The sequence below is a fragment of the Trichoderma harzianum genome (assembly GCF_003025095.1).
Source record: "Trichoderma harzianum CBS 226.95 unplaced genomic scaffold M431scaffold_1, whole genome shotgun sequence".
Classification (NCBI taxonomy): Eukaryota; Fungi; Ascomycota; class Sordariomycetes; order Hypocreales; family Hypocreaceae; genus Trichoderma; species Trichoderma harzianum.
This window is the reverse complement of record NW_020209249.1, coordinates 56,143-84,020: the sequence shown is the minus strand read 5'-3', so window position 1 is coordinate 84,020 and position 27,878 is coordinate 56,143. Positions and strand designations below refer to the sequence as shown.

General features: G+C 48.4%; 13 protein-coding genes across 13 annotated transcripts; 8 read left to right on the top strand and 5 right to left on the bottom strand.

Moving 5' to 3' along the window:
• Nucleotides 1-538: 538 nt before the first annotated feature.
• M431DRAFT_72018 (hypothetical protein) lies at nt 539-2,333 on the top strand (the record flags this gene model as incomplete). The annotated part of the gene is made up of 5 exons (XM_024921977.1): nt 539-651; nt 710-1,135; nt 1,186-1,910; nt 1,962-2,066; nt 2,119-2,333. 5 exons carry the CDS (start codon nt 539-541, stop codon nt 2,331-2,333), a joined length of 1,584 nt encoding a protein of 527 aa, XP_024779580.1.
• A 207-nt stretch (nt 2,334-2,540) lies between these two features.
• M431DRAFT_170055 (hypothetical protein) lies at nt 2,541-3,278 on the bottom strand. The gene is made up of 2 exons (XM_024913021.1): nt 3,103-3,278; nt 2,541-3,049 (listed from the first exon to the last, which is right to left on the bottom strand). Exon 2 carries the CDS (start codon nt 3,046-3,048, stop codon nt 2,686-2,688), a length of 363 nt encoding a protein of 120 aa, XP_024779579.1. The 5' UTR covers nt 3,049; nt 3,103-3,278; the 3' UTR covers nt 2,541-2,685.
• A 1,224-nt stretch (nt 3,279-4,502) lies between these two features.
• Nucleotides 4,503-5,782, top strand: M431DRAFT_536379 (hypothetical protein; the record flags this gene model as incomplete). Its single annotated transcript, XM_024920993.1, has 2 exons — nt 4,503-4,646; nt 4,747-5,782. The coding sequence occupies 2 exons, from the start codon at nt 4,503-4,505 to the stop codon at nt 5,671-5,673; spliced, it is 1,071 nt and encodes a 356-aa protein (XP_024779578.1). The 3' UTR covers nt 5,674-5,782.
• M431DRAFT_130163 (hypothetical protein) lies at nt 5,436-7,150 on the bottom strand. Its single transcript, XM_024912437.1, has 2 exons — nt 6,341-7,150; nt 5,436-6,285 (listed from the first exon to the last, which is right to left on the bottom strand). The coding sequence occupies exons 1-2, from the start codon at nt 7,117-7,119 to the stop codon at nt 5,892-5,894; spliced, it is 1,173 nt and encodes a 390-aa protein (XP_024779577.1). The 5' UTR covers nt 7,120-7,150; the 3' UTR covers nt 5,436-5,891.
• Nucleotides 7,151-7,395: 245 nt separating this feature from the next.
• M431DRAFT_170033 (hypothetical protein) lies at nt 7,396-9,278 on the top strand. The gene has a single exon (XM_024913020.1). The coding sequence runs from the start codon at nt 7,491-7,493 to the stop codon at nt 8,928-8,930; it is 1,440 nt and encodes a 479-aa protein (XP_024779576.1). The 5' UTR covers nt 7,396-7,490; the 3' UTR covers nt 8,931-9,278.
• Nucleotides 9,154-10,329, top strand: M431DRAFT_70929 (hypothetical protein; the record flags this gene model as incomplete). Its single annotated transcript, XM_024921839.1, has 2 exons — nt 9,154-9,461; nt 9,522-10,329. 2 exons carry the CDS (start codon nt 9,154-9,156, stop codon nt 10,327-10,329), a joined length of 1,116 nt encoding a protein of 371 aa, XP_024779575.1.
• Nucleotides 10,330-11,828: 1,499 nt separating this feature from the next.
• Nucleotides 11,829-14,093, top strand: M431DRAFT_502113 (hypothetical protein). The gene has a single exon (XM_024918096.1). It carries the CDS (start codon nt 12,114-12,116, stop codon nt 13,797-13,799), a length of 1,686 nt encoding a protein of 561 aa, XP_024779574.1. The 5' UTR covers nt 11,829-12,113; the 3' UTR covers nt 13,800-14,093.
• Nucleotides 14,094-14,814: 721 nt separating this feature from the next.
• Nucleotides 14,815-16,100, top strand: M431DRAFT_476446 (hypothetical protein; the record flags this gene model as incomplete). Its single annotated transcript, XM_024915467.1, has 2 exons — nt 14,815-14,826; nt 15,210-16,100. 2 exons carry the CDS (start codon nt 14,815-14,817, stop codon nt 16,098-16,100), a joined length of 903 nt encoding a protein of 300 aa, XP_024779573.1.
• A 211-nt stretch (nt 16,101-16,311) lies between these two features.
• On the bottom strand, nt 16,312-17,307 carry M431DRAFT_488688 (hypothetical protein; the record flags this gene model as incomplete). The annotated part of the gene is made up of 3 exons (XM_024916589.1): nt 16,312-16,841; nt 17,117-17,204; nt 17,263-17,307. The coding sequence occupies 3 exons, from the start codon at nt 17,305-17,307 to the stop codon at nt 16,312-16,314; spliced, it is 663 nt and encodes a 220-aa protein (XP_024779572.1).
• Nucleotides 17,308-17,899: 592 nt separating this feature from the next.
• M431DRAFT_488687 (hypothetical protein) lies at nt 17,900-20,552 on the bottom strand (the record flags this gene model as incomplete). The annotated part of the gene is made up of 8 exons (XM_024916588.1): nt 17,900-18,293; nt 18,347-18,423; nt 18,475-19,024; nt 19,082-19,406; nt 19,459-20,286; nt 20,338-20,407; nt 20,460-20,485; nt 20,546-20,552. 8 exons carry the CDS (start codon nt 20,550-20,552, stop codon nt 17,900-17,902), a joined length of 2,277 nt encoding a protein of 758 aa, XP_024779571.1.
• Nucleotides 20,553-21,155: 603 nt separating this feature from the next.
• M431DRAFT_476444 (hypothetical protein) lies at nt 21,156-23,196 on the bottom strand (the record flags this gene model as incomplete). Its single annotated transcript, XM_024915466.1, has 5 exons — nt 21,156-21,838; nt 21,891-22,098; nt 22,149-22,581; nt 22,633-22,837; nt 22,893-23,196. The coding sequence occupies 5 exons, from the start codon at nt 23,194-23,196 to the stop codon at nt 21,156-21,158; spliced, it is 1,833 nt and encodes a 610-aa protein (XP_024779570.1).
• A 412-nt stretch (nt 23,197-23,608) lies between these two features.
• M431DRAFT_11995 (hypothetical protein) lies at nt 23,609-25,607 on the top strand. The gene is made up of 5 exons (XM_024912083.1): nt 23,609-23,831; nt 23,900-23,934; nt 23,986-24,373; nt 24,437-25,307; nt 25,362-25,607. Exons 1-5 carry the CDS (start codon nt 23,713-23,715, stop codon nt 25,503-25,505), a joined length of 1,557 nt encoding a protein of 518 aa, XP_024779569.1. The 5' UTR covers nt 23,609-23,712; the 3' UTR covers nt 25,506-25,607.
• Nucleotides 25,608-26,831: 1,224 nt separating this feature from the next.
• On the top strand, nt 26,832-27,788 carry M431DRAFT_72269 (hypothetical protein; the record flags this gene model as incomplete). The annotated part of the gene is made up of 1 exon (XM_024922006.1): nt 26,832-27,788. One exon carries the CDS (start codon nt 26,832-26,834, stop codon nt 27,786-27,788), a length of 957 nt encoding a protein of 318 aa, XP_024779568.1.
• Between the last annotated feature and the right edge of the window lie 90 nt (nt 27,789-27,878).

The following is a 27,878-nucleotide window of genomic DNA, read 5'->3' as shown; positions in this document are numbered from 1 at the left end:
TCAAAATTTACGCCAACCTCACGTCGAATTCATCCCATCGACGCGGCATTGCACCACAAACGACGTAGTCATCATCATAGAGCAATCGGCACTGACAATGGCCGAGGCCCACTCAAAGTACGCGCATCCCAAGGAACGGATGTGAAAACCGGAACGGGAACGATAGACGGCAGATCAGAAATTCCAAATTAAACTACGGGGTAACAACGTGGAGCTATTAATGGGATCTAAAAAAGGCCAAGCAGCGATTGGGCGAGCCTGATCTTGGCACCTCAACTAATAGGGGCCAGATCTAATAACACAAACTCTAACACGCTGGATAATCGCGGATAGACATGGCCGGATATTTCGGTTCCCACTTGGCGCTCTTTTTCCCCACGGGGTAACTCTAAGTCCCGTCTTTGGGACACTCGGCAGATAGGCCTAAAGCCCATCAGCATATAAGACTGCTGTGCGCTGTAGGATTTCAAAATAGTAGGTGTGTTTTCTGGAGATACTGCATCTACTCGTCTATATCATTATTCGTGTCCATTGCGAGATGGATGACCCAGCACGCAGCGCATTGGGCACTGTCCAGATCCGGAACTCATCTACAAACCAGATTATTCTAATCCCAACGCCTAGCAATGATCCAAACGACCCTCTTAACTGGTAGGTCGCCAGGTGATATGGAGAAACGATAATACAATACACTGCTGACCTTATAAAGGTCCAAGATTCGGCGTTACTACATCGCCATCTCAGCATGCGTCGCCATGTTCCTGTGTACCTTTTTGGCCAGCGGCCCGTCTGTGGCACTTCCTGAAATGGCGCAAGACTTTTTAGGACACTCGACATTAACACCGCCTCAACGCATTGCCAAAGTAGCGTACTTCATTACAACCGTGACTCTCATGCAAGGCGTTGGATGTCTTGCATGGATCCCACTCATTATCAAATACGGCCGCCGACCTATCTACATTGCCGCTTTCACGTTGTACACTGTAACCGCAATCTGGGCGGCAGTGGCTGACTCCTACGCAAATCACCTTGCTGCAAGGATTGTGATGGGATTTGCGATAGGGGCTGGAGAATGCTTAGCTCCCGTCACAATCGCAGATGTCACCTTTCTCCATGAACGCGGCTTATTGATGGCGTAAGTGAGCCTCCTCTGCCAGCGAACAAATACTAAAGGATTCTCTATAGCGTGTACACAGCCTCGATTTCGGGTGGTGTAGCTGGGGGTATTATTGTCTCTGGTTTGATCACCATCGATCATGGATGGCGGACAATTTACTACGTGTCAATTGCTCTCATTGGCGCAATGACTATTGTCTTATGCTTCACCATGCCTGAAACCTCATACATCCGAAATCCAGTCCCGGCCGAAACCGCCAGTGCCGTGTCTCCTTTAGATAAAGAAGGCAGCACCGACTATACCGAAAATGCCGACTTCAGGGAGCAGAGTATTCCGAAAAAGCATACATATCTTCAAGAACTTCGTTTATTTCATGGCAAATTCACAGAGGAGCCGTTGATCAAGATATTTGTTCGACCAATTGGGCTCCTGATTCTACCTCCAGTGCTGTGGGCTACGCTAGTCACGTCCGTGCTGATCGGGTTTCTAGTGGCAGTCTCTTCCACATTTTCGACTGCATTCGGCCAGGTTTACAAGTTTGAGCCATATCAATCTGGATTATGCTTCATCTCGGCTCTGATTGGATCTCTTGTTGGCATTGCCGTTGGAGGGAAGTTTACTGAAGTCGTTGCTGATTATTTCACCAAGAGAAATGGAGGTGTCAGAGAACCAGAAATGAGGATTCCGGCCATAATAATTAGCGTAGTAGCAGCTCCAACTGCTCTGGTACTGTATGGCGTCGGTATCCAAACCAGATTACACTGGATGGTCCCAACAATCGGGCTTGCTCTACGTAAGTATTTATCCTCATTTCGAAGCATAGGGTAAACTAACTGGCCATTAGTCAACTTTTCCATCGTCCAGGCGGTCAACATAAGCATGGTGTACACGATCGACTCATATCGGCCAATTGGAGGGGAGGTTGTCGTAACTCAATTAGGTTTCAAAGGTTATATCACCTTCACCCAGCATGAAATGAGCTCTAGCTAACGTTGCGGCAGCCTGTTTTGGATTTCTACTTTCCTTTTACACCAACCCATGGATTGACCGAGTTGGCTACAGTATTGCTTTCGGTACAATGGCATCCATTACTGGAGCAGTCCTCCTGGCAGGTATCCCATTTTATTTTCTCGGAAAAGCGATCAGACATAATTCCCTCCGCTGGCGGGCGCTACGATTTGTTCTTTGGAGCAAAGATCGAGAACTTGGAGAGTAGGATACCTATCTTAGAAAAGACTATTATTGATGATATGCACTATTTACTATATTTTACGTACATCTATGCCTACCAGCTGCTATCAAATGTACAAAGTCATTTCTTCTGTTGAAAAGTTTCATGTAAATCAGCGAATATCGACTACCTAGGTAAATATTAACATTTCACCTCGTCACTTGTAAGTATTTTGTAAAGGCAGGCATGTATCCAGGGTTAAAAAGATCGTATTTCAAAAATATCTGCTTCCTTGAGATGGCCATCTCCTCCACGAAAAAATCTTGTTCAAGTTGCGCACACTAGCTAAGAGATAAAAAAGCACCGCATAAACAGTTATGCAAGATCAACTGATGATTTAGTGGTCGGTCCAGTTGACAGTGAGCTGTCCCTCAGCGACATTGTTGTCCTTGAAGGGAATGCTGCCGCACTGGCCACAGCCGTGGGATTCCAGTCCCTGCAGCATACCCAATGCCTCTCCAGCTGTAATCGAGTTGCTAATGCCCTGAGTGAATGCGCAGATGTTGCCGCCAGGAATGCCGCAGCAGGCAATGTGCTGTCCAGGGCTGTATGATGTGCTTGGATCTTGTTGGCTGACTTGCAAGATCAGATCAGCGAGTCTGCATTCGGGAGTTCCGACGCAGTTGGCATTGCCACGACAGTTGATGCCGAGGGCTGCTGCGGCAGTGTAGAGAAGAGGGAGGACAGCGAGGTATTGCATTCTGGAAAAACTATTAACATGGAATTCAAGTAATATTGAGCTAGTGACTCTTACTTGAAAGAAATAGAAGTTCAAAGTTCAAAATATTGTTTTGCGGTTGTTGACAGAGGTAGCTATTGAGAGCTGTAGAGATGTGAAGTGTTTGTTGAAGTGTTTGTTGTGATGTGATGATAAAATTCAATTCATCGTTGCGGCCAAAGCCCATCTTTATAGATTTGAAAACGTATTATTCACTATACTTGATGAATTTCTGAATAGCAAAGTTGTATAACTGAGTCCTAGCTTGCCTAGCTGAACTGTGTCACTTGGGCTGTAAGCCTCATCGCCCCCTTTTGGCGCAGGGGTAACAGGCAGCGATGCAGATCAAAGTAAGCACAGCTGATACGAATTAGGAAAACCCCCCTCTTCGAAAAGTCCACTTTAGTTGTCTCAAAAAGCAAGATCGCCAAGATCGCCAGAGATCTGCCACTGCGGCCGCTATATTTATAGTGCTTCCAGTGTCAAAAGAACAATTGTTTCGTTGGTGGTTGGTGGACTTTTAGCACATAAGACAGAAGCTTGAGATCGGCATTAGTTTCCATGACAGCTGCAAATAAGCAAAATCTGGGGCACGATCTGCAACAAGTGTAAGTAGGGCGTTCATCGTGTAATTTGCGATGTTCCGTTCGGCTCTCTTACCACAGATTGAAGAACTGATGTCAGTTTTACAATCCAGTTATACGTGCCTTCTAATAGCCAACGTGAACCTATTATAGATAGCTATACTATACGGCACGCATGCATTCACATCCAACGACTGAAGAAATCGCAAACTGATGATGCAGATCATTACATGTATACAGTGAAACAGCAGTTCGTCCGTGCTTTTCACTACCATCTGCTAGTGACGTAATCTGACTGAACTTTTGACATTTCAAGCAGCCCGTATGTTCCTGGGCTATAGCTGAGAACATGATCTACGTTAAGATTCCATTACGGTGTATAAAACTTCTGTTCGGATCGTCGCAGTGTCAGATTTTGCTCCAATTTTGATCGGCCGTGTTTCGTTGATGATGTAATCTGACAGTTCTTCAGGAGAAATGGTGATATTTTCTATGAGTTATTATTGTTGATGATTTTTTTTAGAAACTCATAGCCTCGAAACAATGGCAAGAATGGGGATCCAAGCTTGGGGGCTATGTTATTGAAATGAACTTTTGGACAAGTTTCGTTAGGACACGACTGGACACAATATCTTCCTCCGCGTAATTGTATATAAAGAGGACTCTCTCCTTTTAAAATTGAAGAAGAAACAGACCACTGAGCACCAACACATCATCTCACTCACACAACAAACTTAACCTTCTACATCTTTTGCTATCCATAACTTACAAACAAAGCTTCATTACAGGTCAGTAACACGACTGTGAAGTTTTATCTTTACTAACATCGTACAAGTAGTAAATATTGCAATCATGGCATCCATTGTCTACCACCCCGGAGGCTGCTCGTCTGGAAATGGCCTTGTGACACTTGTTTCAGCTGGATCAGCTGGCACTGGTACATGCTTTTTCAACGATGGCGCATTCCCCAATGGTAACCCATCTGGAGGATACGAGGTACGTATATGGCCACATTGGAGCTGCCAAGGACTCTTCTTATCAGCCTCTGAATCTTTGCAATGTTTGTCAGTTTATAATACTCACATGCATGGAATAGATTCAAGGCATGCCGGCCACAGTGTCGGTCACCATCTCGCAAGGTCCACCTGATGGCACCACTTGTGGCGAAGAACTCATCGCTCTGGAGCACCAAAATGGATGTTATGACCTCCCGAATCTTTCGAACAGAATTTGGTGGGCATTTTGCAACACTGGAAAAGATTGCCCTGGTGTAACTGCGAAGCGCTCATACCCTCCACCAATCATGGTCAAGAAGACAGTCCCTGCCAACGAAGAGAAGAAGAAAGAGACCAGAAGCCAAGGTGTAATCCACACCGACGAGAAGGGTGATTACCTCCTCAGTTCTACCGGCCGACGTGTCCCAGTTGTGTATCACAACGAGACATTGGAGGCAGAGTTGAACAGCTCCCCGATCGAGAAGCGACAGAGCCAGACATTCAACCCGCCTAGCAACTGCGTTTTGGACTCCGGCACATGTCAATCTCTGGCTGACTCTGGCCAGCTGAGAGCTCTTTGCGTCGACTGCGAGCAGGGCTTAGGAAATGGAGTCAAAGCGTCTGGATCCTCAATGATTGACTGTCGAAACTCTGGTGGACCATGCCCCGTCACATTCTCTGATTCCATCACTGTCACCGACACCATTTCTGAGAGTATCACTTTTGGAGCCACTATCGGTGACACGGGCAAGGATGGTGCTAACGGCAACGCAAACTTTAACTTTGGAATCAGTGTTTCTATTGCTACTACGCATGGTACATCTGAGGGACTGCTGATTCCCCAGGGTAAAATTGGTTTTGTTCAGTTCCAGCCTCAGGCTCAGCTCGGCACTGTTGTTACGACCAGCTCTCAAGGAAACGTCTGCGACAGCGCCGGTCTCAACAAGATCTGTGGAGCTCAGCCGGGTATCCTTGTTAGCAGCAACAACGATGCTGATGGCCAGTACAGCGTGGTTCTGAGCAGCTAAGTGTCACGACACAACTTGTATAGTCCGACAATGGGCCTTTAGTTTAGCAATTGCAGAGTAATTAGAGAATGATGAGTTTATTAAAATTTCCCTAGTCTAATGCAACATTAGTGTTTGTGAAGCTTGAAAGAGGTTCATTAGTCAAGGCTGTGCAAATAAGTGTCGCTTTGCAGCAGACAAACAGGGCTCACCATTGACATCGTTTCCTCACCCACTTATTAGGTAACAGGATGCTTCCATGCCTGATAAGAAATCCAGGTCTGAACTATCGCTACAATAAGCCCTAGAAAGCCTAGCAAAATAGCAATAAACAGTCCAGCCAGTGTGGCTAACATGATATGTCTCGCCTTGCTCTTCTGGTCCAGCCAGGTCTGCACGAAACCCCGAGGCTTGGGGTTCTCAATTTCATCAAAAAGGTCCATGAGCCGAGAACCCCAGTACTGAAAAGGAATATTGTTCTCATCAATGCGTCGGTATGAAGCAGAACCGAAGCGTAAACAATCTGGATCAAACGATTCCTTTGAAACGAGAGATCTAAGTAATGCTTGTGAGTCAGGATCTAGGGGGAAGAGAAGCTGAAGTGAGTAAAGGGTTTCGAGAGCCAGTCTGCGACTGCCATGAGTCAGTATTTTGGTGGATATCTCAGAAGGTATCAAGTGTCCAATACCTAATTAATGCTTCTGGAGAAGATAGACACGCAATTGGATCAATTGAAGCTCTGAGATGCTCTTTCAGAACGCTAGTAAAATGGTAGATTTCTACAACTCCAGTCTTTTGATCAAGCTTCAGGTGTTCCCTCAGCTCTGCCGTTCCTTCAAACTTCAGGCCGGCAATTTGCTTCAGCTTTACTGCAGACAGTTCGGTTTTTATGTCGGGAGATGCTTGATTCTCGTCATTTAAACTCGGGTGCTCTCTGACGGGAAAGACTGTTGCAGTAAAGTCGAGGGGAGATTGGTCGCTCCGCCAAATGCAAGGATCGGTACCGAACTCCAAGAGACCTCCGCCTTGGTGTTCGATGCGACAACCAACCATGACTAGTACCCTCATAGCCAGGTTGAAGGCCCGATGTTGGTCAGCAAGCGGCGGCTGCTCCTTTTCCACACTCTTTCTTGCAGAGAAGAACTCTCTGGTTAGTTGCATCCGCGGTAGAGAAGGCTTCTCTTGCAGAAGTCGAATGATGTCAATCAAGTCTTGGTGGCAACTCAGCGCTCTCGGATCGTCAGGAATCAGCGATTCGGGAACATAGGATCCCGCCACTTCTTTGTAGAATTGAAAGAAGGGCTCAAGTCTCAGAAGCCGGCGGTGCGGACAATCTTCCCCGACGCAGGGTCTCGCAATTGAGCAAAGAGAACATGGTGTCCAGCCCCAAATTGTTTGGCACAGGGTCTGGAATTGGGCGTCATATAAATCGACCAGTGTAGGGAGAAAAGGACCTAATTCGGCCATTGGGAAAGGCGTTCATCGCGATCTTAGGCGGGGAAAGGCGAGAATCGGCGTCAGCAGATCTTTGAGGCTCTGCTGCCCTCTTTAAGGCAAACGCGCAAACCGAAAGGATCTCCCTCTCATGCTCAATAATCGATCTTCGGGCCAATCAGCTTGCATTCTGCAGAGCTTGCGTCTCTTGACGCGTGGGGGAATGGCGGTGTTGATTGGGGGCCAAACTGCGCCATTGTGAATGCGCAGCCGCCCCCTCCCCGCTGCAGATCATCCATGCATTTGTTTACTCCTCCAGAAAATCTCCAGCCTGAAGCAAACTTGATCATGAAATCGCCGCCTTGACTTCCCTCAGTTTCGGAATCGAGAGGCAGCGCGACTCCATGTCAGCAGTTGTTGGCGTAGCCAGCAGCGTGCATGCTGGGAGATGCTTCACGATGGATTCGCCGTCGGCAAAAGATGACGCTCTGCCCGACTCTGGGTATGCAACAGCCATGCCCTCTCCAGAGCAGAGCCAAACAGTGGCAGTCGTCTGTAGTGCAAGCGCAATTCCAACCAAGACAGTCCCGTTTCCGCTACCGGGTGAGAAAAATTTGCTTCTATTCAAGAGAGAAGCGGTCCCGGCTACAATTGCGAGATTCAACGAGATTGTCCCGGAGATTGAACGTCTCCTAGTGCAGTATATAAGAACAGCTAATACGCTCTTCTCATCCAGCGCACCCTATCGCCCTATGTCAATCCGCTACTTGGTCCTTGGGAAGTCAGAGGCCGATGCCAAGGATTGTCTCGTCGTTTTCTGTCCCCCAAGCCAATACAAGCGCGTAAAGCGATTCTTTGACAAGCACCGGGCCGTCAAGAGTCTTTGCGAGCCGCCCGATCTGTCCGCACCGTCCTTTCGACCCGTTGTCAAGGATCTCGCGCCTCAGCTCACAGTCTTGCAGAGAGGTGACGAAGCTCAGGAATCCACAGACTCAGAATTCTCGAAGGAAGCCCCGAGTCCTACCTCGATCGAAGTTCATTGTTCCTCCACGCCACCATCGGACAAGACCTTTTGCGGGACTCCAATTCGATTTACTAATCATGTCGGGGAGAGTCGACATGGGACTCTTGGGGGTATCATCAAGTTGGTCCAGAACGATGGCTTCGAGTTGTATGGGTTGACAGCAGGTCACGGCCTCCTGGACTGGGAAGATCCTCTCTCGCCTACCAGTGATTCAGACTACATGGATGATGATGACTCGTTCATCGATGAAGGCTCCATCGACGAAGATATGAAAGAACTTTTAGAGCTGGAGTCTTCTGACGGATCTATCTCAAGTCCTGAACCTGAAGCTGCTGATTCATCTCCAAGCCATCCCGAACCCAAGTTGGAGGAGATGAAATTATCCGACACGTGGGCATTCGAGCACTCTCAAAAACTTGGAAACGTTCTACCAAGACCTAAGCATTACACAAAAGGCGGCCAATATCTTGACTGGGCCCTCATTGAGATTGATGCATCCAAACTTCAGCCGAATTACCACCCATCGCTCAAATCTAAAAACCTCGAATTGACCGAAGCTCAGAAGAAGCTTACTCCAGCCGCTCTTGGTCAGCCGGCCATTATGATAGGAGGCTCTCAGGGTTGCATATCCAGCACACTTTCATCACTACCAGCAAGACTGATGCTCGACCACGGTCAGTCATTTGTGGATGTCTATACCCTCTCTCTACAAGATCATACTGGTAAGCCTATCCAGGACACGGATTGCAACTTTGAATCTGATCATGACAGTATGCATTGGGGACTCTGGTTCATGGGTGGTCGATCCACTTACTTATGAGGTATTTGGACACATTGTTGCGACTGACATGCTCGGCGACGCCTACGTGATTCCCCTTCAGAGCATCTTTGAGGATATTCGAACATGGCACGATGCACAGTCAGTCAATCTTCCCACTGCCGCCGACTTTGGAGCAAAACTTCTATCCAGCAGTACCGAACACCAACCACCTACTGCTCCCGCTTATCTGGCAGAAGAGGTGCCAGCCCGGTCGTTGATGTCAATGGGTGGCTCTTCAGTCTTGAATGAAGGAGCTTCTAGCAGCATATTTCGCCCTTCTGAGGACCCCCCTCCCTATTATGGATCTCGTAGTGCCCAAAAATTCCGAAATCTTCTACTCTCAATGTCTTTAACGCCAACTTATTACGAAAACCCGGGTCTGTTGGACGAAGCTCTCAGACTTATTCCGCTCGATCGTATCTATAGCGAAGCCGAGGAGCACTTCCAGCTCTTTCAGGCTCAGGCCGAGGATATTGGTAACGACAGACCAGAGTGGGGCTACGAAGATTGTGTTATTAAAGCACTACTAAGGTGTGTTGCCCTGTTAGCATGCCATCATCCTTATCCCCCACAGGCTAATATGATTCATAGGTGGTTTAGGAGACACTTCTTTACTTGGGTAAACAACCCGCCCTGCGACATCTGCCTGTCTCCTACAGTTGCCCAAGGTATGGGGTCACCAACTCCAGAGGAGTCAGCCTCTCGTGCACTTCGCGTTGAACTTTACCGGTGCTCATCCCCACGCTGTGGTGCATATGTCCGATTCCCTAGATATGGTGATGCTTGGAAGTTACTCCAAACTCGACGGGGGAGAGTTGGCGAATGGACGAACTGCTTCGCCTTGCTCTGCCGAGCCGTTGGCGCACGCGTCAGGTGGGTTTGGAATGCCGAGGACCATGTATGGACCGAAGTCTTCTCGAACCACCAAAAGCGATGGGTCCATGTGGATGCATGTGAAGAAGCCTGGGACTCGCCATTGCTTTATGTAAATGGCTGGGGAAAGAAAATGTCTTACTGTATTGGGTTTTCCTACGATGGGGCTGCAGATGTGACACGACGATATGTGCGACAAGACAAAACTGCTTTAGAGCGGAATCGATGTTCCGAGGAGGATCTTGAGAGGATTATACGGGAGATCAAAGATATCCGCAGAGCTAAGATGACCAAAGATGAGCGTTTTCGCCTAGAGAAAGAAGATAGCGATGAGGTCCGAGAGTTGCGAGGATACATTTTGGTAACATCCATTGTCAAAGCGACCAACGACCCGCCCGCTGGCTCCTCAGAGGAGCTATCAGAGAACACGGACGGCGGCCAAGCGCCCATGAAAGCGAGTGAGGATGCCAAATCGCTTCTAAGGCAACTCGAAAGAAGTAGCCAACTAAGGCTACAGGACAACTGATTAGTTGGAAATATTGAAGTTCATGAAAATATAGCAATGTATTATACGCAGCGAAAGTGAAGCAGTTGCCGAATAAGCTTTGGCCCAAAAATGCTCCATACATCGGGTATTTATCTACCTATGTCTAGCGCAACACCACAAACCCTCCTGTGAAGCATTCTCAGACCCCCATCACAGCGTCATTCCCCGATCGAGCAAAATCTAGCCTTTTCTCAATTGAAAGACTGCATAGTACTTCTTTTAACCGAAGCTCAAGGGGACCTTTGGATTTGGCGGCACATGCTTGCCCCGTCCCCGCTGCTGTATTAAACATTCGAATGCACACTAGCCTACCCTAGCAGATGAAATGGTTCTTGCCCTGGGATCTGTTTTTGTGTTTTCTTACGTACTTCCAGTGCTTGTGCAAATAATGGATAAATGGAAACTTACGCTTAAAAACATGAGACCTATTTACTGGTATGTCCTAGTCTCTTGAAGTTTAGCTGTGGGAAATTGAATAGCGCAGTGCATCCAGCTTGCCTTGCAGTCAAATGTGGGCCTGTGATGGTGGTGACCAGTACTTAGGTACCTACTCTTGCTACTGTATGTCAGAGTGTTAAATCACAGAGAAAAATGCATAGCCAGCATGTGCGTGACAAGTTATCTGTTTATACGATGATTTGAATTGAGTAAGATATCACGCTCAGTGGAGTGCAATCCTGGCAGTCACTTACGCTAGCATCGTCATTCGCATGGTTCGCGAATGGCCGGTTTGAGTGGACTTACACTCTTACGCGGCACCTTTGGTGAGAACGGGACAGAAATGTACGAGGCGACCAATAGAGCGATCGTCCAGACTTGAATGGAATAAACCTTTTGTTTGCTCACACCGGCGGTATGATTGGATTTCCTACTGAAGACCCGACAGCATGCCCTTTGATGTTGCGGCTAGCACGAGCCGGTACATATTACATTGGCATGAGTCCATTAAGGAGACATATGATCACTTGGACTGCATACAGTGGCTTGCTATGCGCGGTCAAAAGTGGAGTTTCCCCAAAGACGAAATGGAGAACGTCCAGGTTGTGATGTAAATGTGCAACTCTAGTCCGAACGAAGACTGCAATCTCTGCAGCCTGAATCGACGGGCCCTAACGCACGGCAAAAGCGGAAACATTGAGGGTCCCGTCCATGAACCAATCGATCTGATTTACCCCAGATATGATAACCACGCTGTTATAATGTTTGAGATGGTTTGAGTACGCTTGATTATTCCCCTGATCATTCCTAAGCAGGTATGTAGACAAATTATTTGTCTTGGACGCAGCTCTTAGGGGACACGGCAGACTTTCCGCTCAAGCATGCGGAGTTCGCAGAACCGATCCAAACCAATCGAGTCATGGGGTAGTATTTTTGGAGTAAGACAGATCTCGATATTCTCCACTTCAGACCGCAAACCCAACTCCGTTTTCTACCTAGTCCTGTCAGCCGGTCAGCAAGCTTTCCAGTTTGATGCGCGGGCAATTTACATCGAACGCCTCCGAGGGAGCTCGGCTCCCAAAAATCACATACGTCAAGTCGTCAGAAATGACATCTATTATAAAAGTAGAGCCATTCTCCCTACTGATAGCCGCGGACGTCGGAAATTCCGCAATTTATGTTGGCATGGTGCTATTGTTGTGGAGAGTCGCTCTTCTTTTATGAAGCCCACGACAAACTGTCTATGTAGTACCTCCAATATCTCCATAGCACTTCAAACACAAGTCGAGTAATTCTATTCCACTGCTTGCGCCAATATTGAAACCATGGCACCCACATCAAAGACTAATCGCGGCTACCTTACTGCAGCCATCGACTGGTTCGCTGGATGGAAGCAGGGACTCCCGCGCGAATCGTGCAGCTGGTGCGTCGAGCCCGTCCGCATCCCGATGCGTGACGGTATCAATCTGAGTGGCGACCTTTATGAGCCGGTCGGGTTACCAAAAGGAACGTCGCCATCTGGACTGCTTTTCTTGTTCACACCATATGGCCGCGGGCTGCTCACCTCATTATCCTCGGGACATGCATTTGCCGCCCGAGGTTACTATGTCCTCATCGTTAGTATGCGCGGCACGTTTGGATCTGACGGCATATGCATTCCCGGAGAAGACGAGGCAAGCGATGCTGCAGACGTCGTTACCTGGATGAGGCTGCAGTCGTGGTATCCCGGTCGCTTTGGAACTATAGGAGCCTCTTTCAATGGTTGGGCGCAGTGGTCACTGTTGCGAGATCCTCCAAAAGATTGTGTGGCTTCAGCAATCTCAGTAGGACCTCACGATTTCTGGGACTGGCACTGGGGATCTGGTGCTTTTCGCCTTGAACGTGTTACATGGTCAAATCTACTGACTCACCAAGAAGATCCTGCACTTTTTCCTGCTTTGATGCGTCTGGGTTCAATAAAACGTTCCGCCGATGCTGCTCTTGAATCTCTCCCTGTGAGAGACGGTATGGCGACTCTACTTGGGCAAGGCGAGTCGTCGGCACTGGAGGCTGTAATGAGGCCATCTCCAGATGACGCTTACTGGCAGAACAAAAGGCAGCATGAGGCTATTGAGCGCGTCAGCGTTGATATGCCTATTCTTCTCACCAGCGGATGGTTCGATACTTTTACTCAGCAGACTCTGAAGCAGTATCAACGATTACAACAGCGTGGCTGTCAGGTCGAGCTAATCATCGGACCTTGGGATCATGGAGAAGCTGGTCAGGTAAAGGTTGGCGGAGATGTCTTTCGTTTCATTGAGAGAACCGTCGGTGGCAAGCAGCCAGAGTCTGACACACCGAAACTTCCACAAGCCCGTGTCTTCATTTCTGGATCTGACGAGTGGAAAACTATGACAGTTTGGCCACCGAAATCTTCACAACTTGTCATGTATCTGGATGAAGACAAGGGTATATCGGATCAACCACCGCCAAAGACGGCTACTTCTACGTCTTTCACCTTTGACCCAGCAAATCCAACTCCAGCTGTAGGCGGACCATTACTGTTCCCAATATCAGGTCGCATTGACGATAGTTTTTACGCCGCCCGCACTGACGTGCTAACATTCACTAGCCGTCCAATTGAGGATGACAATGGTTTATTGGTGCTGGGCGTACCGTCGGTTCATCTCACGCATTCTTCTGACACCGGGCATGCAGATCTCTGGATCCGGCTAAGCGAGGTCGACCTGAATGGAGTGTCGCACAATATCACGGAGGAATACCATGCAATTGATCCCGAGAGAGATCCTGAAAGCCCAGTGACGGTCGAATTACGTGATTGCGCACATCAGTTCCTCAAAGGGACCAGAGTTCGACTCACCATTGCCGGTGGCTCATGGCCGGTTTATGCGAGGAATCTGGGCACTGGAGAGAACAGGATGACAGCTGTGGAAATGCGCCCAACAAAACACACAATACAACTTGCCGCCGGACAATCACGGCTGATTTTGCCTATCCCACTACAAGGGTAGCGAGTTCAGAATCTGACTGGGCATAGAGCAGCCGAAATAATAGCATCGGTATTCCTAACGCCCAGCCTTTCTCTAATCAGCGTCTCACTTAGGCAAAAAGCAACACGGCGGTTCAGAGATGCTCAGGCAGGGAAGATATCCACCCCGTAGGCACCGCCTTGGATCATCTGACTGTAGATAGCTGAGTTTATAATAGTCGCTCATTTTAGGTCGCTATGAGTCCGCTCATCTCGGACAAGATACGAAATCGATCTAAAAAGCATATCTAGCTGTCTCTTATCAGCTAAACTAAATGATCATGACAATTAAATCCATTATTAAAGCTTTTTATCCCATAATAGCTCGTAAGAAGCACCTTTTCAAATGTTCCAAGACATTTCCATGACGAGACTTCCCAAGTGGTTGCAATATCACCGTACGTCGTAGTCTGGTCCCGATCTGAACACTGCAGGTAAGTCTCGCGCTTTTGTCGCTGACTGGCAGATCAGACGTGAGTGGAAGAATGGTTCTCGCAGGAGAATTTAGGAGGTGTCTGTGTACTGATGTCTCCAACATGTAGGAGCCAAGCGCATAAATGCATCGCATCATATATGGCTGATGGCATGGATTGGTAGAAGGGCGCCAAGAGCTCAATTATTTGTAGTATATATAATTCTAATAAGAAGTCGGTTAAAAAGAGTAGGCGACGTAAGACATCCTATTCTCAAATTATACAACCGTAAATAGGTACACATACACGAGGGACTGTTGCTGCCAAAACCGCAGAATACCTCCACCTTCGGCTTTCAAATTTGTCCACTACCCTCGAAATTTGATACATATTTGTCGTTCGCAGCTACATCTGCCTGTGATTGCTTCTAGGAATGCTGCTGACCTCAGATCGGCCGCTCCAGGAATCGTCTCCTATTGATTGCAAGTTGAAGATTATTTGCTAGCAAGACGGGGTAGAGGCCTTGAGTAAATGCCGCTAATGTAGGCAGATGACGCTAATGCAGGTGGATGATGGCCATCTAAAATGGGCATGTTGGTAACCGCTGGGGTGGCGATGGAGTCAAACAAGATGCCTGGTGCTTGCTTACGTGAAGTGGACGCTTCACATGGCCGAGATCACAGTATCTTTCAAGCAATTATAAAGGCCATTTACCGCTCCAGAGAAGCTGGAATTATACATCCCATATAATTATTGCAATAGGCTCAGTTCTCCGGAAAGCAGTATCTTCGTCCCATATCCACCACATATTTACCTGTGGTTAACGCGTTGAGTGATACCGAAAAGATCCAGGATGCCTGCATTTAGAGATAATTTCCCGCCAAAGCCTCAGTTCACCGAGAATTCCATCAGCGGCCAAGCTGGAAAGGCATGTCAAATACCACATATCTCGGAAAGATAGCCTAGCTGATTGTTTATAGGTATTCTTGGTGACTGGATGTTCCAGTGGAGTCGGTAAAGAGCTGGCAAAGATTCTATATTCGCACAACGCCAAAGTCTACATCACCGCCCGATCCACGAAGAAAGCCGAGGCAGCAATAGCCGACATCAAAGCTGCGCATCCAGAATCGCGAGGGGAACTTGTTTATCTACATCTCGACCTCAACGACCTGTCTTCCGTCAAACAATCGGCCGACGAGTTTCTCAGACTCGAAACAAGATTAGATGTGCTGTGGAATAATGCTGGTGTAATGCTCTCTCCTACTGGTACGAGAACAAAACAAGGCTATGAGGAGCAGCTGGGTGTCAACTGCCTGGCAACTTTCCTCTTTACGCAGCTTCTCACTCCGTTGCTGATAAGCACGGCAAAGACTGCTGCTCCTGGCTCTGTTCGTGTGATCTGGGTATCGTCATCGGCGACTCACCGTTCTCCACCCGGGGGCATAGATTTCGACAACATGGATTACAAAAAGGATATTGGCAAATGGACCAAATACGGAATCAGCAAAGCCGGGGTCTACTACTACGCAACGCAGTATGCAAAACTGCACCGGAATGATGGCATCGTCAGCGTGTCTCTCCACCCAGGCAATTTGAAGACTGAGCTCCAACGCCATGTTTCGTCGTTGCAGATGGTGGTCATCAACATGATGGTGTATCCGCCGATCAACGGCGCTTATACTGAGCTGTTTGCTGGTCTCTCGCCAGAAGTGACCCTGGAGAAGAGCGGTGCTTGGATCCAGCCGTGGGGCCGCTTCAGCAGTCAGAGGCCTGATCTGGTCGAAGGCTCAAAGTCCAAGGCCGAGGGCGGGACTGGTATCGCAGAGAAATTTTGGGAATGGTCAGAAGAGCAAGTCAAGCCATTTATGTGAGGCTGGGGATACTTTACGCGAGATAATTTGCCAACGTGTCGGAGCAGCGGTTATACAGTCATCTACTAATGTCATATTACATATTGCTAATACTTTAATACTTTAAATCCAAGGGTTACACTCCAAAAACCATCCAGTCTCTATTGCAATCATATGCAGCCCAAATATTCACTTAAGTTGTGCCACTCCGTCATTTGTGGTGGCCAGATGGTTATGAAACATCGAAAACAAGCGGCTCATCTCCCCTTTGCGCCCTCCAATGGTTCGTCGCTGCCATGGCCTCCCAGCAGCCTTTGAGCAGAAACCCCCATTTCTTCAGGAAACCCTCAGTCATTTCCCAGCCGCTGGCATCCCACGGATTTCCCCAGACCAACACTCCGTTCATCTCAATCGTATTTCTTCCTTGTTGAGGATTTCCCAACATGTCGCCACATATGTCTTCTGCGCGAAACAAGTGCATGGTGCGAATGGCGTTATCACGCACGGTCGCGTCAGGAAGAAGATCGATCCACGTGTCGTGTGGCACAGATTGCTGGAGCGCCGTTGGCATCAGTGAAGGTGGCGGTGCCGGGGGCGGAGTGAAGAGAGGCGTCGAGTGCAGAGCTTCTGTAATGTCGCACTCGGGAGGGATGAGATGCGTCACTGATAGAATCATCATGTTTGTCAAGGTACCGCGAAAAGCATTGAATTGTACGAGGGGAATGAGATGGTCAGAAGACAGTGGGAACACTGTACTCCCGTCTAGGCGAAACGGCGCAAATGAAGGGACAGTAACAATCATGCATTCTAAGGAGCTACGAGAAGCGTGGCGCGTGCGATGAATGCATTGCCATGCAGCCCCAAGACTCTCATAAATATGAGTTTGCTCAGCTGCTGAAGGGAATGACGGATGGTGAGGCCCGGTTTGAACAGCTTGCTGAGACGACTTGTCTTGCAAGAGTTTTCTCTTTCCTGCAATTATTTGTGAGCCAGAACAGCTATATGTACGGTAGTCGCAAATCAAGAGCATCACCAACTGTATGATCGAGAATTCAGACGATATTGCCTTTTGCGTCTGGCTTCCCTGTCTTTTAACCCAGTCCAGTTGTCGTCTTCATCCCTTGCCTAACCACATTGGTTCATTAGATGATAGCAGGGCATTCCTGGAGGAAGCGACTATTACCTCAGCAAGCTGGTGCATGGCAGACAGTTCAATTCGGGACTCCATTTCTACTGGCGGCTTTGTATATAGTGATCCAGGAATTGAAAGCGGGTGAGAGGTGACACGATCTGACTTGGCGGGACTTGCTGATTAGGTCGCGGTACCTAGGTAGTTTCCTTGTCGCCACGTGATCCGGGCGTTCCAAGGTACCTGCAGTCATCCATCCATGCACCGTATCAATGCGGCGCCTTCCTCAGCTGTCTGTTGGGGAGTTGACGTGTTGGGTGGTGATGCGTCAGTTTGTTGAATGCCCAGATACATGTATTGGAACCCCTCGGTCAGTTCTGGAGCTGGTACCTCGATACCTTCGAGGGCACACTGTCGTCGCCAGTGAATGACAAACTTGTCGAATTTCTGTCTGGCGCCTCGTCTGTCTAACCACTGGAGTGGGTAAGTTATGGGAGAGTGAATTTGACGGCGCGTAAGACAACTGGCCGGGGAATCCAACCAGTTGTCCAACAGAGGATGTCAGGATGAAGAAATCCAATGTGACTGGTGGAAATAATCCACCAACATAAACTTACTACAGGTTTATCTCTTGGGAATCCCTTTTATATTAACCTATAGAAGCTCAGCTTATTACATAGCGATGGAGCAGTTATTGATCCGTGGGGATAGAAAGTACAAGGCCGGTTATTGCTGCTGCTGCTGCTGGATCCATGTCTGGATCTTGGATTTGCCACCACTGGAAGTTATCCATGGGCCAGGAGGCTAACATTGGCATGCTAGGAGTGTTTAAGTAAGAAAGCTCTTCAGTGATTGATAGAGTGTGGTTAGGTTGGAATATTGATGGCTCTGGGCTGGGAATTGAATGTAAAGGTCGAGAGGGGGTTAATGCAGATGGCTGTGTAAGAGCTGCATGATTGCTGATGTTGGTAGCATGAAATAATTGGTCCCATTCGGGAGAATCCCGAGATTTCATAGAGGAGAAGAACGGATATCGCCGAGATATCCCATCAGCTGCATTAAGCGGCCCTGGCTCGAATGGTGCCCTATTAATGGTATGAGAACCTCGAAAAAGAAGGTGCAACAAAGTAGACTGTACCGTTCCACATCCTCCCCAGAAAGCCCCTTGGGAACTTCGATGCCGTAAGCTCTGGCGGCAGCGCAACAAAATCCATGCTGGAATGCATTAGTAATGAAGGACTAATCAGGTGGTCTGGCATCACACACGACTTTCTTAGCCAGGACTATAATTGGCATAGAATTTTCCAGAGCTCGCAGATTCAACTTCACCAGCTCCGTGACATCATCCCTGTAAGAATTCCTATTTTCTTGCCACCTAGTTGACGCGAGCAGAGCAGATGTCGAATCCCAGATACAAAGACTGAGCCACGGATCACGGAACAGATGATCAGGCTCGACTTTTAAGACCTTCTGTATCAGGAACGAAATATCTCTAGCGTGGGAGACATACCGATCTGAACAAGTCTGGATGAACTCGGGAGAAATTTGCGTTACGAAGCGTTGGATTTTTGAGCCTACATCTTCGGGAACGAAGGCGCCAAATAGAATGATACAGCATTGGTGATAATACGCATGGATCATAAGAAAGATGTCAAGATGCCGGCTGACTCTGAAAGTGTACATGTGACGCTCAACAAAAGCATAGTTGGCTGGTAAGTTGCGCCTCCATGTTTCTAACTCTTCACATAGTATGGAGAAGTTAGACCCTGGAAGCCAGGGCAAGTCCATCTTTGAGTCTTGGGCTTCTTGCATGTAACTATTACGGTTAGAAAATCAACGACTAAGAGCAGGATCATATGATAAGTGGACACACGTCAAGATTTTGCGTCGAATCACCAGAATGTTAATCAGGTATGCGCAGTGATTAGAGGACTGCTTTATTGCCTCATCTTCAACCACGCCGCGAAGTTGACGAAGTGTCAGAGTCTTGCAAGGTTGTCCTTGGGTGAAGCTCCATAGATTGCATGGTAAGGGTACATCCATCAACAGTTCTAGGTCGATATGACTGTTGCTCTCGTAAAGGAGATCAGATACCAGCACCGCCCACATTAGGCGACGCCGGCACTCCTGCTGCAGAAATGTCCCCGGTGAGTTGGACTCATAGAGCTTAAGTTGCATCGACATTCGAGTAGCGATTCCTAAAATGTCAGTGCCACATCAACAATGACTCGAGGCAGTTTGGCACCATACCAACTAAGTTCCATGCGGAGGTATATTCTCCCTCGTGCATCTCGTGCAAAACTAGAAATTGCACCGCTGAGATGGTCATTGTTGAAATGTGGTCGAAGTTACTCGTGATCAAGCTCCTCGCTTCTGCCGCCCATTTCAGTCCGTTCCTACGGCTGCTGGAACCAGGAAGAAATTTGGACGACGATGCACAAATAGCGAGCAGTAGCAAGGCCGGTGCTCGGTCAAGGCCTTCGCACAAGTAGCCTGGATGCAAAAAGTTGTTACAACTGATTGGGTGGACATTCTCCAGGAAAGAATCCAGGTATGGTAGCAGTTCTTGGCCCGAGGGAGTTCCCAACGTGCGTATTTGTGGCTCGGATGGAGCCGGCCTTGGGCTATGGGCAGAGTTCACACTCATTTCATTCACCCGCCTCTCAGAACCTCTTTCAGATGCCGATACATCAGACTGACTGACTCTTCCCGGAGACCTGGAGAACTGTTCTTCTGCAGCATGGCTAGAGAGTAAAGTCGTCTCCCTCGCCTCAGATGTATCATAGCTGAGGGGTGAGTTCCTCGGTAGCTCGGCGGCTTGTTCTGAGCTCTCTGAAGGTGCATATCTCGGCGAGATCTTGCTGTCTAGTTCGCCCCATCGCCGACCAGCTGTCACATATAGGCATTGCGATTGTTTCCGTACACAAAAGGAGCATGCAGGTTTCTGAGCGTCGCACTTGAGCTTCTTCTTTCGACATGTCTCGCACGCAACTGGAATCCGCAGACGCTTGTGGCCAGCCTGAGTGAAATTCGAGGCCCGTGCTACCGAGTCTGTGCCTTGTGGAGAGAGGGGCGGCCCTACTGTGGTTAGTTATTCTCAGCACATTCCGTGGAAAGGCTACGGCCAACCTGTGGACAGACACTGAATGCCCAATTTCTCACAGCGGCGACACAGCCCCGGTCTTCCATCACATTTGACCTACAGACTCGTCAGACTCCATATCCGGTAGACCTTTGGTGTTCAAACTGACTTTTCTCTGGCGGCAAGTAATGCAACCTCGAAATTTGTCAGTCGCGGTTTCCCATGCATAAGAAACGAGTAGACGTGTTTTCTCACCAGCCATGATTCCTATTCTATCATTGGAAATTGCATGTGCAGTTTCTCGAGCGCCCACGCTATCTCGGTGCTGAACTGGCGCGTATGGGGGATTGCACTAGCGACAGTCAGATGACATGGAGGATGTCTGGAAGTCACGTGTCTCGCCCTTCCCGTTTGATTTTGTATGGATCTAGCTCTTTTTTTAAGTGTTTAAGGCCCTCTTTAATAAGGGGTAAGCTGAGGCCGCCATTCCAAGATAGGAGCGAAAGAAGATGTGAGTGATCGGATCGATCCTGCTACTGACTAGGGCTATGGTCTGGCCTTGTCTCGAGTGAAGGGCTGGATGCCTGCCTTATGCTTCGCCTTTGGCAGCTATGAGTGCCCTCTCTAAATTTGACAAGCTTTCTTATCTGCCGTGGTATCTTTTCGAAGGCGTTTTACGCTGCTCTAGGAGACTTTCTCGCGACCTAGGGTGCTGAGACGAGTGTCGTTCTAAGTAGGAATTATAACTGTCTACAAGCCATAAAAAGTCATTGTTCGATGCACACTTTGGACCTCTGACCCAGGATCGTGAGAGAATCATTGTATCTTGGCATCATTTGACAGCCCTAGTGCCCGAGCCTGATAGCTAATCCATCCAAGCAGCCTTCTGCGGACGTTGGCTCGGGAACCTCGGTGGCTTCTTAATGAACTTCTCTGGGTTCTGAATCGCACCCGGATGCCAGAACTCGTACTCCATCCAACCCTGTTCCGTCATCTGTTCTTCTAGAGCCTCGACATACTCTCCTAATTCGGGCTGCATCGGAATGACGCCGTTCTCTAATACGTACTGATCCCATAGCACAAGTAGTGTCTTTAGGATTTCTGGTTCTTGCTCAGCAAGATCATTGACCTCGCCTGGGTCTTTGTCCAGGTTGTATAGTTGCCACTTTTCGGTACCCTTTGGTTTGGGGATGAAAACTGCCTTCCAATCTCCCTTTCTGATAGCACCACGGCCGAGAAGCTCCCACCCTTGGACGAAATCTTTCTCATGTACAGTCTCGTCTTTTCCGTTGAACCATTTGGTCATGGACCTGCCTCTCATGTCGACCACTTTTCGGCCTTTCCACTCCGGTGCCGGGTGGGTCAGGCCAGCCATCTCAAGAATAGTTGGTCCTAAATCCATGACGGTGGCAAATATGTCCGAGATTCCCTCTTTCTTGAATTTCGGATAACGCACGACAGCAGGCACGCGAACTCCACCCTCGGTCGGGTATGCTTTGTATAGACGAGATGGTGCAGTGGCGGCCATCGCCCACCGTGGACCATACCCTTGGAACGGTTAGATAGAGAAGAGGACACATAACGCGAGTAGGCCACTTACAGACAAAGGAGTTGGCATTTCCAATGTTCTCGAGGCTGTTGTCGTAATACTTCTCGAGATGCTCGAGAAGTGGACCGCGAATCATTGGATATGCCTCATATGCCGCGCCCTCTGCGCCGTTGTCGCTGAGAAAGATCACAAAGGTGTTATCAAGCTCTCCTTGCTTCTCTAGCTCGTCTAGTACCTTGCCGATGTTGATATCCATGGACTAGGCCAGGTTAGCTGATAGTTTCAGTAAGAACTCAAACAGGTGGCTACCTCGACCATGCCGGAAAAGGCCTCCATGCTTCTTGAGCTCTTGGCCTGCTCCTCCTCGGTCATGTTTTCCCATTCTGTAACCTCGTCCGCAACGACCGGGTGTGGCTGGGTATTGGGGTCCATCAGTCCCAATTCGATCATTCGCTTCATCCTGCTCTGTCTCAGGGCCTCGGGTCCATCCTTGTATTGGCCTCGGTAGTGCTGAATCAGTTCCTGAGGAGCCTGCAACGGCCAGTGGGGCGCTGTGAACGCAAGATATCCAAAGAACGGCCTCTCGTCCTTCCGTCCTGCACGATCTTTCAAATATCCTATCATCTTTTCGGCATAGTAGTCCGAGGAGTACCAGTTGTCTGGCAGGCTCTTGAGGTATTCATTGTCTTCTAGGTGTACGGCAATATGTGAGGTCTGCATGAAACCAGGCAAATCATTCTCCCTAGAGGGGATTAGCCAAGCGGGAATCGGGAGTAGAGAAAGTCAGACATACGACCCTGGCGGCTGATAGGCATAATGATTGCAGCATCCCGCAAGCATTCCGACAGAACGCTCGAAGCCGCGCGCGGTGGGTGAGCGCTCCTTAGTCATGCCCAAATGCCATTTTCCAGACATGAAGGTTTCATAGCCACCTTGTTGCAGAATCTCAGGAAGAGCCACCACTTTCTCATTCAAATAACCTTCGTAGCCGGGCATCCCTACAATACCGGATCAGTACATTTCTGTTTATGGAAACGATAATGAGCTACTAACCACGCTGGGGCGCGGTGGATACCACCTTGCCCTTCCCAGCGGCTTGAGCCGAAGCCCTTGACCACTCGACCAAGTTCCCCAAACCGGCGATGTGGTGGTCGGTGCCAGTCATGATCATGGCTCTCGTAGGCGAACATGCTGCTGCGGCATGAAAGTTTGTGAACCGAACGCCTTCCTTCGCTAGGCGGTCAATGTTGGGCGTTCTGATTTCTCCGCCAAAACATGCGGGGTCCGAGAATCCTAGGTCATCTGCGAGGATGATTAGAAAATTCGGCCTTTTGGTTTCGGTCGCGGTTGATGCCATGGTATTCTGCACTGAGTCCTGTCACACGGTAGAAAGGAGGTCGCGTATGCGATGACACGATAACATGAAGGGAAAGTTGTGGAAAACACCCGCTTTTATACGTCTTCATCATATTATATCCCTTTCGGAGTACCCTATTCTTTTTTTTTGTCTTTACATAATACTTGGTCACATCATTGAAAGAGCTTTCTTCCAATGCTTCCAGAGGGATATGCTGTCGGATATCGCGCGATATCCGATGAAGCTGTTTAGTTCTTTGCCGGCCCCAAGCGGGGGCATTTGTGGAATAGAGTGCCGTGAGTGGCTGGCGAGATCTCCGAAGCTAAAGTCAATGAAAGCGCCAGAGTCGCGCGAGTTCCGTAAACCACTCGGATATCGGGCTCACCTGAATCGTATAGATTCCCCAGATTATAGACTCCATTTGACACAATCTGGGGCCTCCATGACACAATCTGGGGCCCCACGGGACGAGAGTTAAAATTCTAATAAGATGCTGTATATCTCCCTCCATCTCCCATGCGATCAACTGGGTTCATCTTGAGCTGGAGATTTGCTTCTCAAACGAACATTATGGTTTTTACTTATTCGCTGGGCAACTTCCGTGCCATCTATCTTGTGTCGCTTTGCTGCATCGGGTATGTGTTCATCCGCTGGCTCAAGTTCAGACAAACTCGAGAACGACGCTCTTACGAATCCACTACAGGTCTTTTTTGTTCGCTTATGACACTGGAATTGTTGGTTAGTTAACCTTGACACATTATTGCAAATCCAGTTTGTTGATTCTGTTAGGTGGTGTCTTGACACTATCGGCTTTTCAAAATGATTTCAGATATACCAAGGCTGAGGCGACAAGCATCAACTCAAACTGTGTCTCTATCCTTCAGGCTGGCGCGTTCTTTGGTTGTTTTCTGATCTGGCCATTCACTGCCCGTTACGGACGACGCATGTCCATCGTCCTAGCCTCGTTCATCTTCAGCATCGGCGGAATCCTCCAGGTCGTCAACACACACTCCATCGGTGCTTTCTACGCCGGTAGAGTCATCTCCGGGTTTGGCGTGGGCGCCGCGACCGTCCTAGTGCCTATGTATTCTGCCGAAATGGCACCCAAAAACATGCGCGGTCAGCTTGGATCCTGCTTCCAGCTATTCTTTGCCCTTGGCGTGTGTGTCAGCTACTGGTAGGGCCCCCTAATCTCCCTGTTTCAAAGGCCTGAGCGTACGGCGCTTATACCTATCTATAGGATCAATTACGCAGTTCAGACCCGTGTTCCGTCCAGCACCCTGCAATGGCAGATCCCTATTGGACTCCAACTCGTTCCGGGTGGCCTCATCGGCCTGGGTATGCTCCTCGTGAAGGAATCTGTCCGATGGCTAGCAAAGCAGGGACGAAACGAAGAGGCCTTGGCCAATCTTATCTGGATTCGCGGCGGTGATAGTCCTGAGGTACAAGACGAATTTGAGGAGATCCGCTCTAGTCTTGACGAGGAGTCCCGCCTTACCGAAGGCATCTCGTGGAAGGAGCTTCTGCTGCCAGTAAATCGGTTCCGTGTCTTCGTCGTTGTCACCATGCAGCTCGGTGTCCAGCTTACTGGGAACACATCTCTTGCGTATTATGCTCCACAAATCTTCGCCGCTGTCGGCGCGGGCAACTCCTCTCTGTTTGTCACGGGGTTTTTCGGGGTTGTCAAAGTTGTCTCCGTATCTGTCTTCTGCATCTTTGTTGTCGGAAGGATTGGGCGAAAGACAGCTTTCATGGGCGGTGCGGCAGCGATGGGCATCCTAATGCTCATCATTGCCATCATTGTTGCAAAGGCCCCACCCACTGGTCATATAACCGGCTCGTCTATCGCCGCGATCATCATAGTATACTGCGAGGCCGCATCTTACAACTTGTCCTGGGGCCCCGTGTCTTGGCTCTATCTGGGTGAGATTTTCCCGACTCGCACTAGGGAATTTGGAATCGCAATCGGAGCTGCTGCACAGTGGCTGTTCAACTTCATGCTTTCACAAATCACGCCACATGCTATCAAAAATCTCGGCTGGAAGACATTCCTTATGTTTTCAATCTTCAATTTCTCTCTGGTGGTTTATTCTTTCTTTATACTTCGCGAGGTAAGTTTAACAATCAGCATACATATAGACCGCCAACTAATTGATTGCCGACAGACATCAGGTAAATCCCTTGAAGAGATGGAAGAAGTATTCGGGTCGAAGCAAAATGCCATTGACGTTGAAACTAGCCGAGTCAGCCCGGAGGAGTTGGAAGCTCATAAAATGGGCGCCGATCAGATGGTCCGCCATGTTGAATAATAAGCGCATAGATAAATATTGCAGCCTATGAAAGTTATTCTATAATAAGTAGGCTATAGAGTTCTTTATTGCCTGAGACCAAAAATAGTTATTGATAATGGCTTATACCTTTAAATTAACTGCTTCCTAATATACTGAAATATTTATGAAAAATAATTGCTATTAGATTTTATTTTAATGAGCCTGACCGAATGGCGAGACGACTTGCGTTTGGCACTGGTGAGCAGTTATGGTGCTTCTGGTAACAATGCGGCCACTGTCGTTGCGCCTCCACCTCCTCGATCTTGACAGATGAATCGTTGCGAGATCCGTTTCCGTCAGGAAGTTCGTGTTAAGTATATACTCTTAGCTGGTCCCAATTTACAAGGACATTTTCCATTTTCTATTAAAAAAAGCATATGAAACTTATTTTATTGTAATAACAATAATACAAAATAAGATGGGGAAACAATTTTTGTAATACACTTTAGTGTATAAACTCTTCATGAGTATTTTAGGCTAACACTAAATTGCAGGCAAAAGGAGCGAAAACGATGATGTCTCTCTTCTGCTCCGCCAGGTTAAAAATCAAGCTTACATCGTCACAAACAACATGTAGCCCGTAATCACAAATCCAGAAGATATATCGCCAAAAAAAAAAAATTTGATGAATCATGTGAATAGCTCGCCCACGCATAGTTGGAATTCGTACCATGGCTAGATGCAAGGAATAGCTTCGTTCGAATCCAGTACTCAATTGCCTGCGAGATAATGAGCCAATGATCTTTCAAGTGCACTTCACTTATACCGCCATTTGTTACATACCTAGTACCTAGACTATACGCTCCAAAGACACAGTTCAAACATGTAGCTGGCCCGGATGTAAACGCGGCTATATGGCAGTAATCGCCGGATCTGCCGCTTGTGTTCTCGGACATTATGATCTGTCATGACCGAGGCTAAACCTTCCTTCGTTTACAACGTCCCTTCATTGGGCAACAAAGTAAATAACATCGCCCACTGCGCCAAGGATCATCATCCATCGCTAGTGGTTCATTCGCGCACCAATCTCACAGTTTCCCACAGAGCGTTCAAGATCTCCGGTTCAGGGGTTGCAACATTTATTTGGTAACTCAGAACAAGTCCCGGGCACGGAAACTGCTATCTCCGTCCGTTAATAAAGAGCTTTGACAAAGAAGTACTCGTAGGATTTCTTGACCGAACCAGTATAAAATAGGATGGACTGGTATTGAGATCTATGGCCACCAGATGCTCCTTTAGACGACAAACACTTTATTTCCTGCACTTGTCATCAACTAAAAAGGCGTATCGCTGACAGCTTTCATCATGCCTCAAGTTCAAAGAAAAACCATCTTTATTACCGGTGCCTCAGGCTATATCGGTTCCAAGATTACCGAGCTGGCCATTACAGACGGTTTCATCGTTCGAGGGCTGTCTCGGTCCGAAAAAAACGACGACAAACTTCGTGCCATTGGTGCCGAGCCTGTACGCGGTTCCATTGACTCCTTTGACGTGCTAACCGTCGAAAGTGCCAATGCCGACATTGTCATACATTTAGTCGACACATGGATGGCGCACTTCAACGAGGACTATTCTGCTGTTGTGAAAGACAATAACCTTGCTATTGATGCCATCACCAAAGGCATCCAGGGAACCATGAAACCGCTCATCGTAGCATCAGGCTCGGCGATAGTCAGGCCAGATCCGGAGCATAATGAGACTGATGAGACGAGTCCACTCAATATCGACGGGATCAATCGCCGATACGAGAGCGAGCAATACGCACTCGATCAAGAAAGCAAAGGCGTTCGTGTTTATTCGATCCGCTTGGCACCTTATGTTTATGGCCATGGCGGCAGTGGAATTGCACTCTTCATGCAACTAGCCCTGCAAAGAGGCACGAGCGTATACGTTGGCGATGGATCGAGGCGAACCTCTACCGTCCACGTCAACAACGCGGCACACTTATTCCTGCTGGTAGCTAAACAAACTCCCGCAAGCAGTATATACAACTGCACGTCCGATGACTATGTGAGGGTGGGCGACTTGGCAAAGGCGATGGCAGAGGCGCTTGGAATTCCGGTCAAATCCGTGACAGAGGAGGAAGCCATTGCGCAACTTGGACCAGCTTTGGGCAAATTTATTAGTCTTGAGAATATAGCCTCTAGTGCAAAAGCAAAGAGGGATTTGGGCTGGAAGCCAAAGGAAGTCGGAGTCCTTGAGGACATAGCTGTTGGCTCCTATGTCGCTGTTGCTGAGAGCCTCAAGAGCAGCTCTTCGTAGAGGAGGTTTTGACTCATAGCCTCAGCATTAATCGCAGCGACTCTAGTTCGCTAGACGTGGAAAACGTGATAATTAAAAGATTTCGAATTG

What these genes read in the sequence shown, in the direction of transcription:
- M431DRAFT_130163 (XM_024912437.1), bottom strand. Translation starts at nt 7,119, where the DNA reads ATGGCCGAATTAGGTCCTTTTCTCCCTACACTGGTCGATTTATATGAC. An exon ending in TCTCCAGAAGCATTAATTAG is followed by an intron (nt 6,286 to 6,340) that starts GTATTGGACACT and finishes GACTCATGGCAG; the next exon opens with TCGCAGACTGGCTCTCGAAA.
- M431DRAFT_170033 (XM_024913020.1), top strand. Translation starts at nt 7,491, where the DNA reads ATGTCAGCAGTTGTTGGCGTAGCCAGCAGCGTGCATGCTGGGAGATGC.
- M431DRAFT_11995 (XM_024912083.1), top strand. Translation starts at nt 23,713, where the DNA reads ATGCGATCAACTGGGTTCATCTTGAGCTGGAGATTTGCTTCTCAAACG. An exon ending in GTGTCGCTTTGCTGCATCGG is followed by an intron (nt 23,832 to 23,899) that starts GTATGTGTTCAT and finishes AATCCACTACAG; the next exon opens with GTCTTTTTTGTTCGCTTATG. An exon ending in GGCGTGTGTGTCAGCTACTG is followed by an intron (nt 24,374 to 24,436) that starts GTAGGGCCCCCT and finishes ACCTATCTATAG; the next exon opens with GATCAATTACGCAGTTCAGA.
- M431DRAFT_502113 (XM_024918096.1), top strand. Translation starts at nt 12,114, where the DNA reads ATGGCACCCACATCAAAGACTAATCGCGGCTACCTTACTGCAGCCATC.
- M431DRAFT_170055 (XM_024913021.1), bottom strand. Translation starts at nt 3,048, where the DNA reads ATGCAATACCTCGCTGTCCTCCCTCTTCTCTACACTGCCGCAGCAGCC.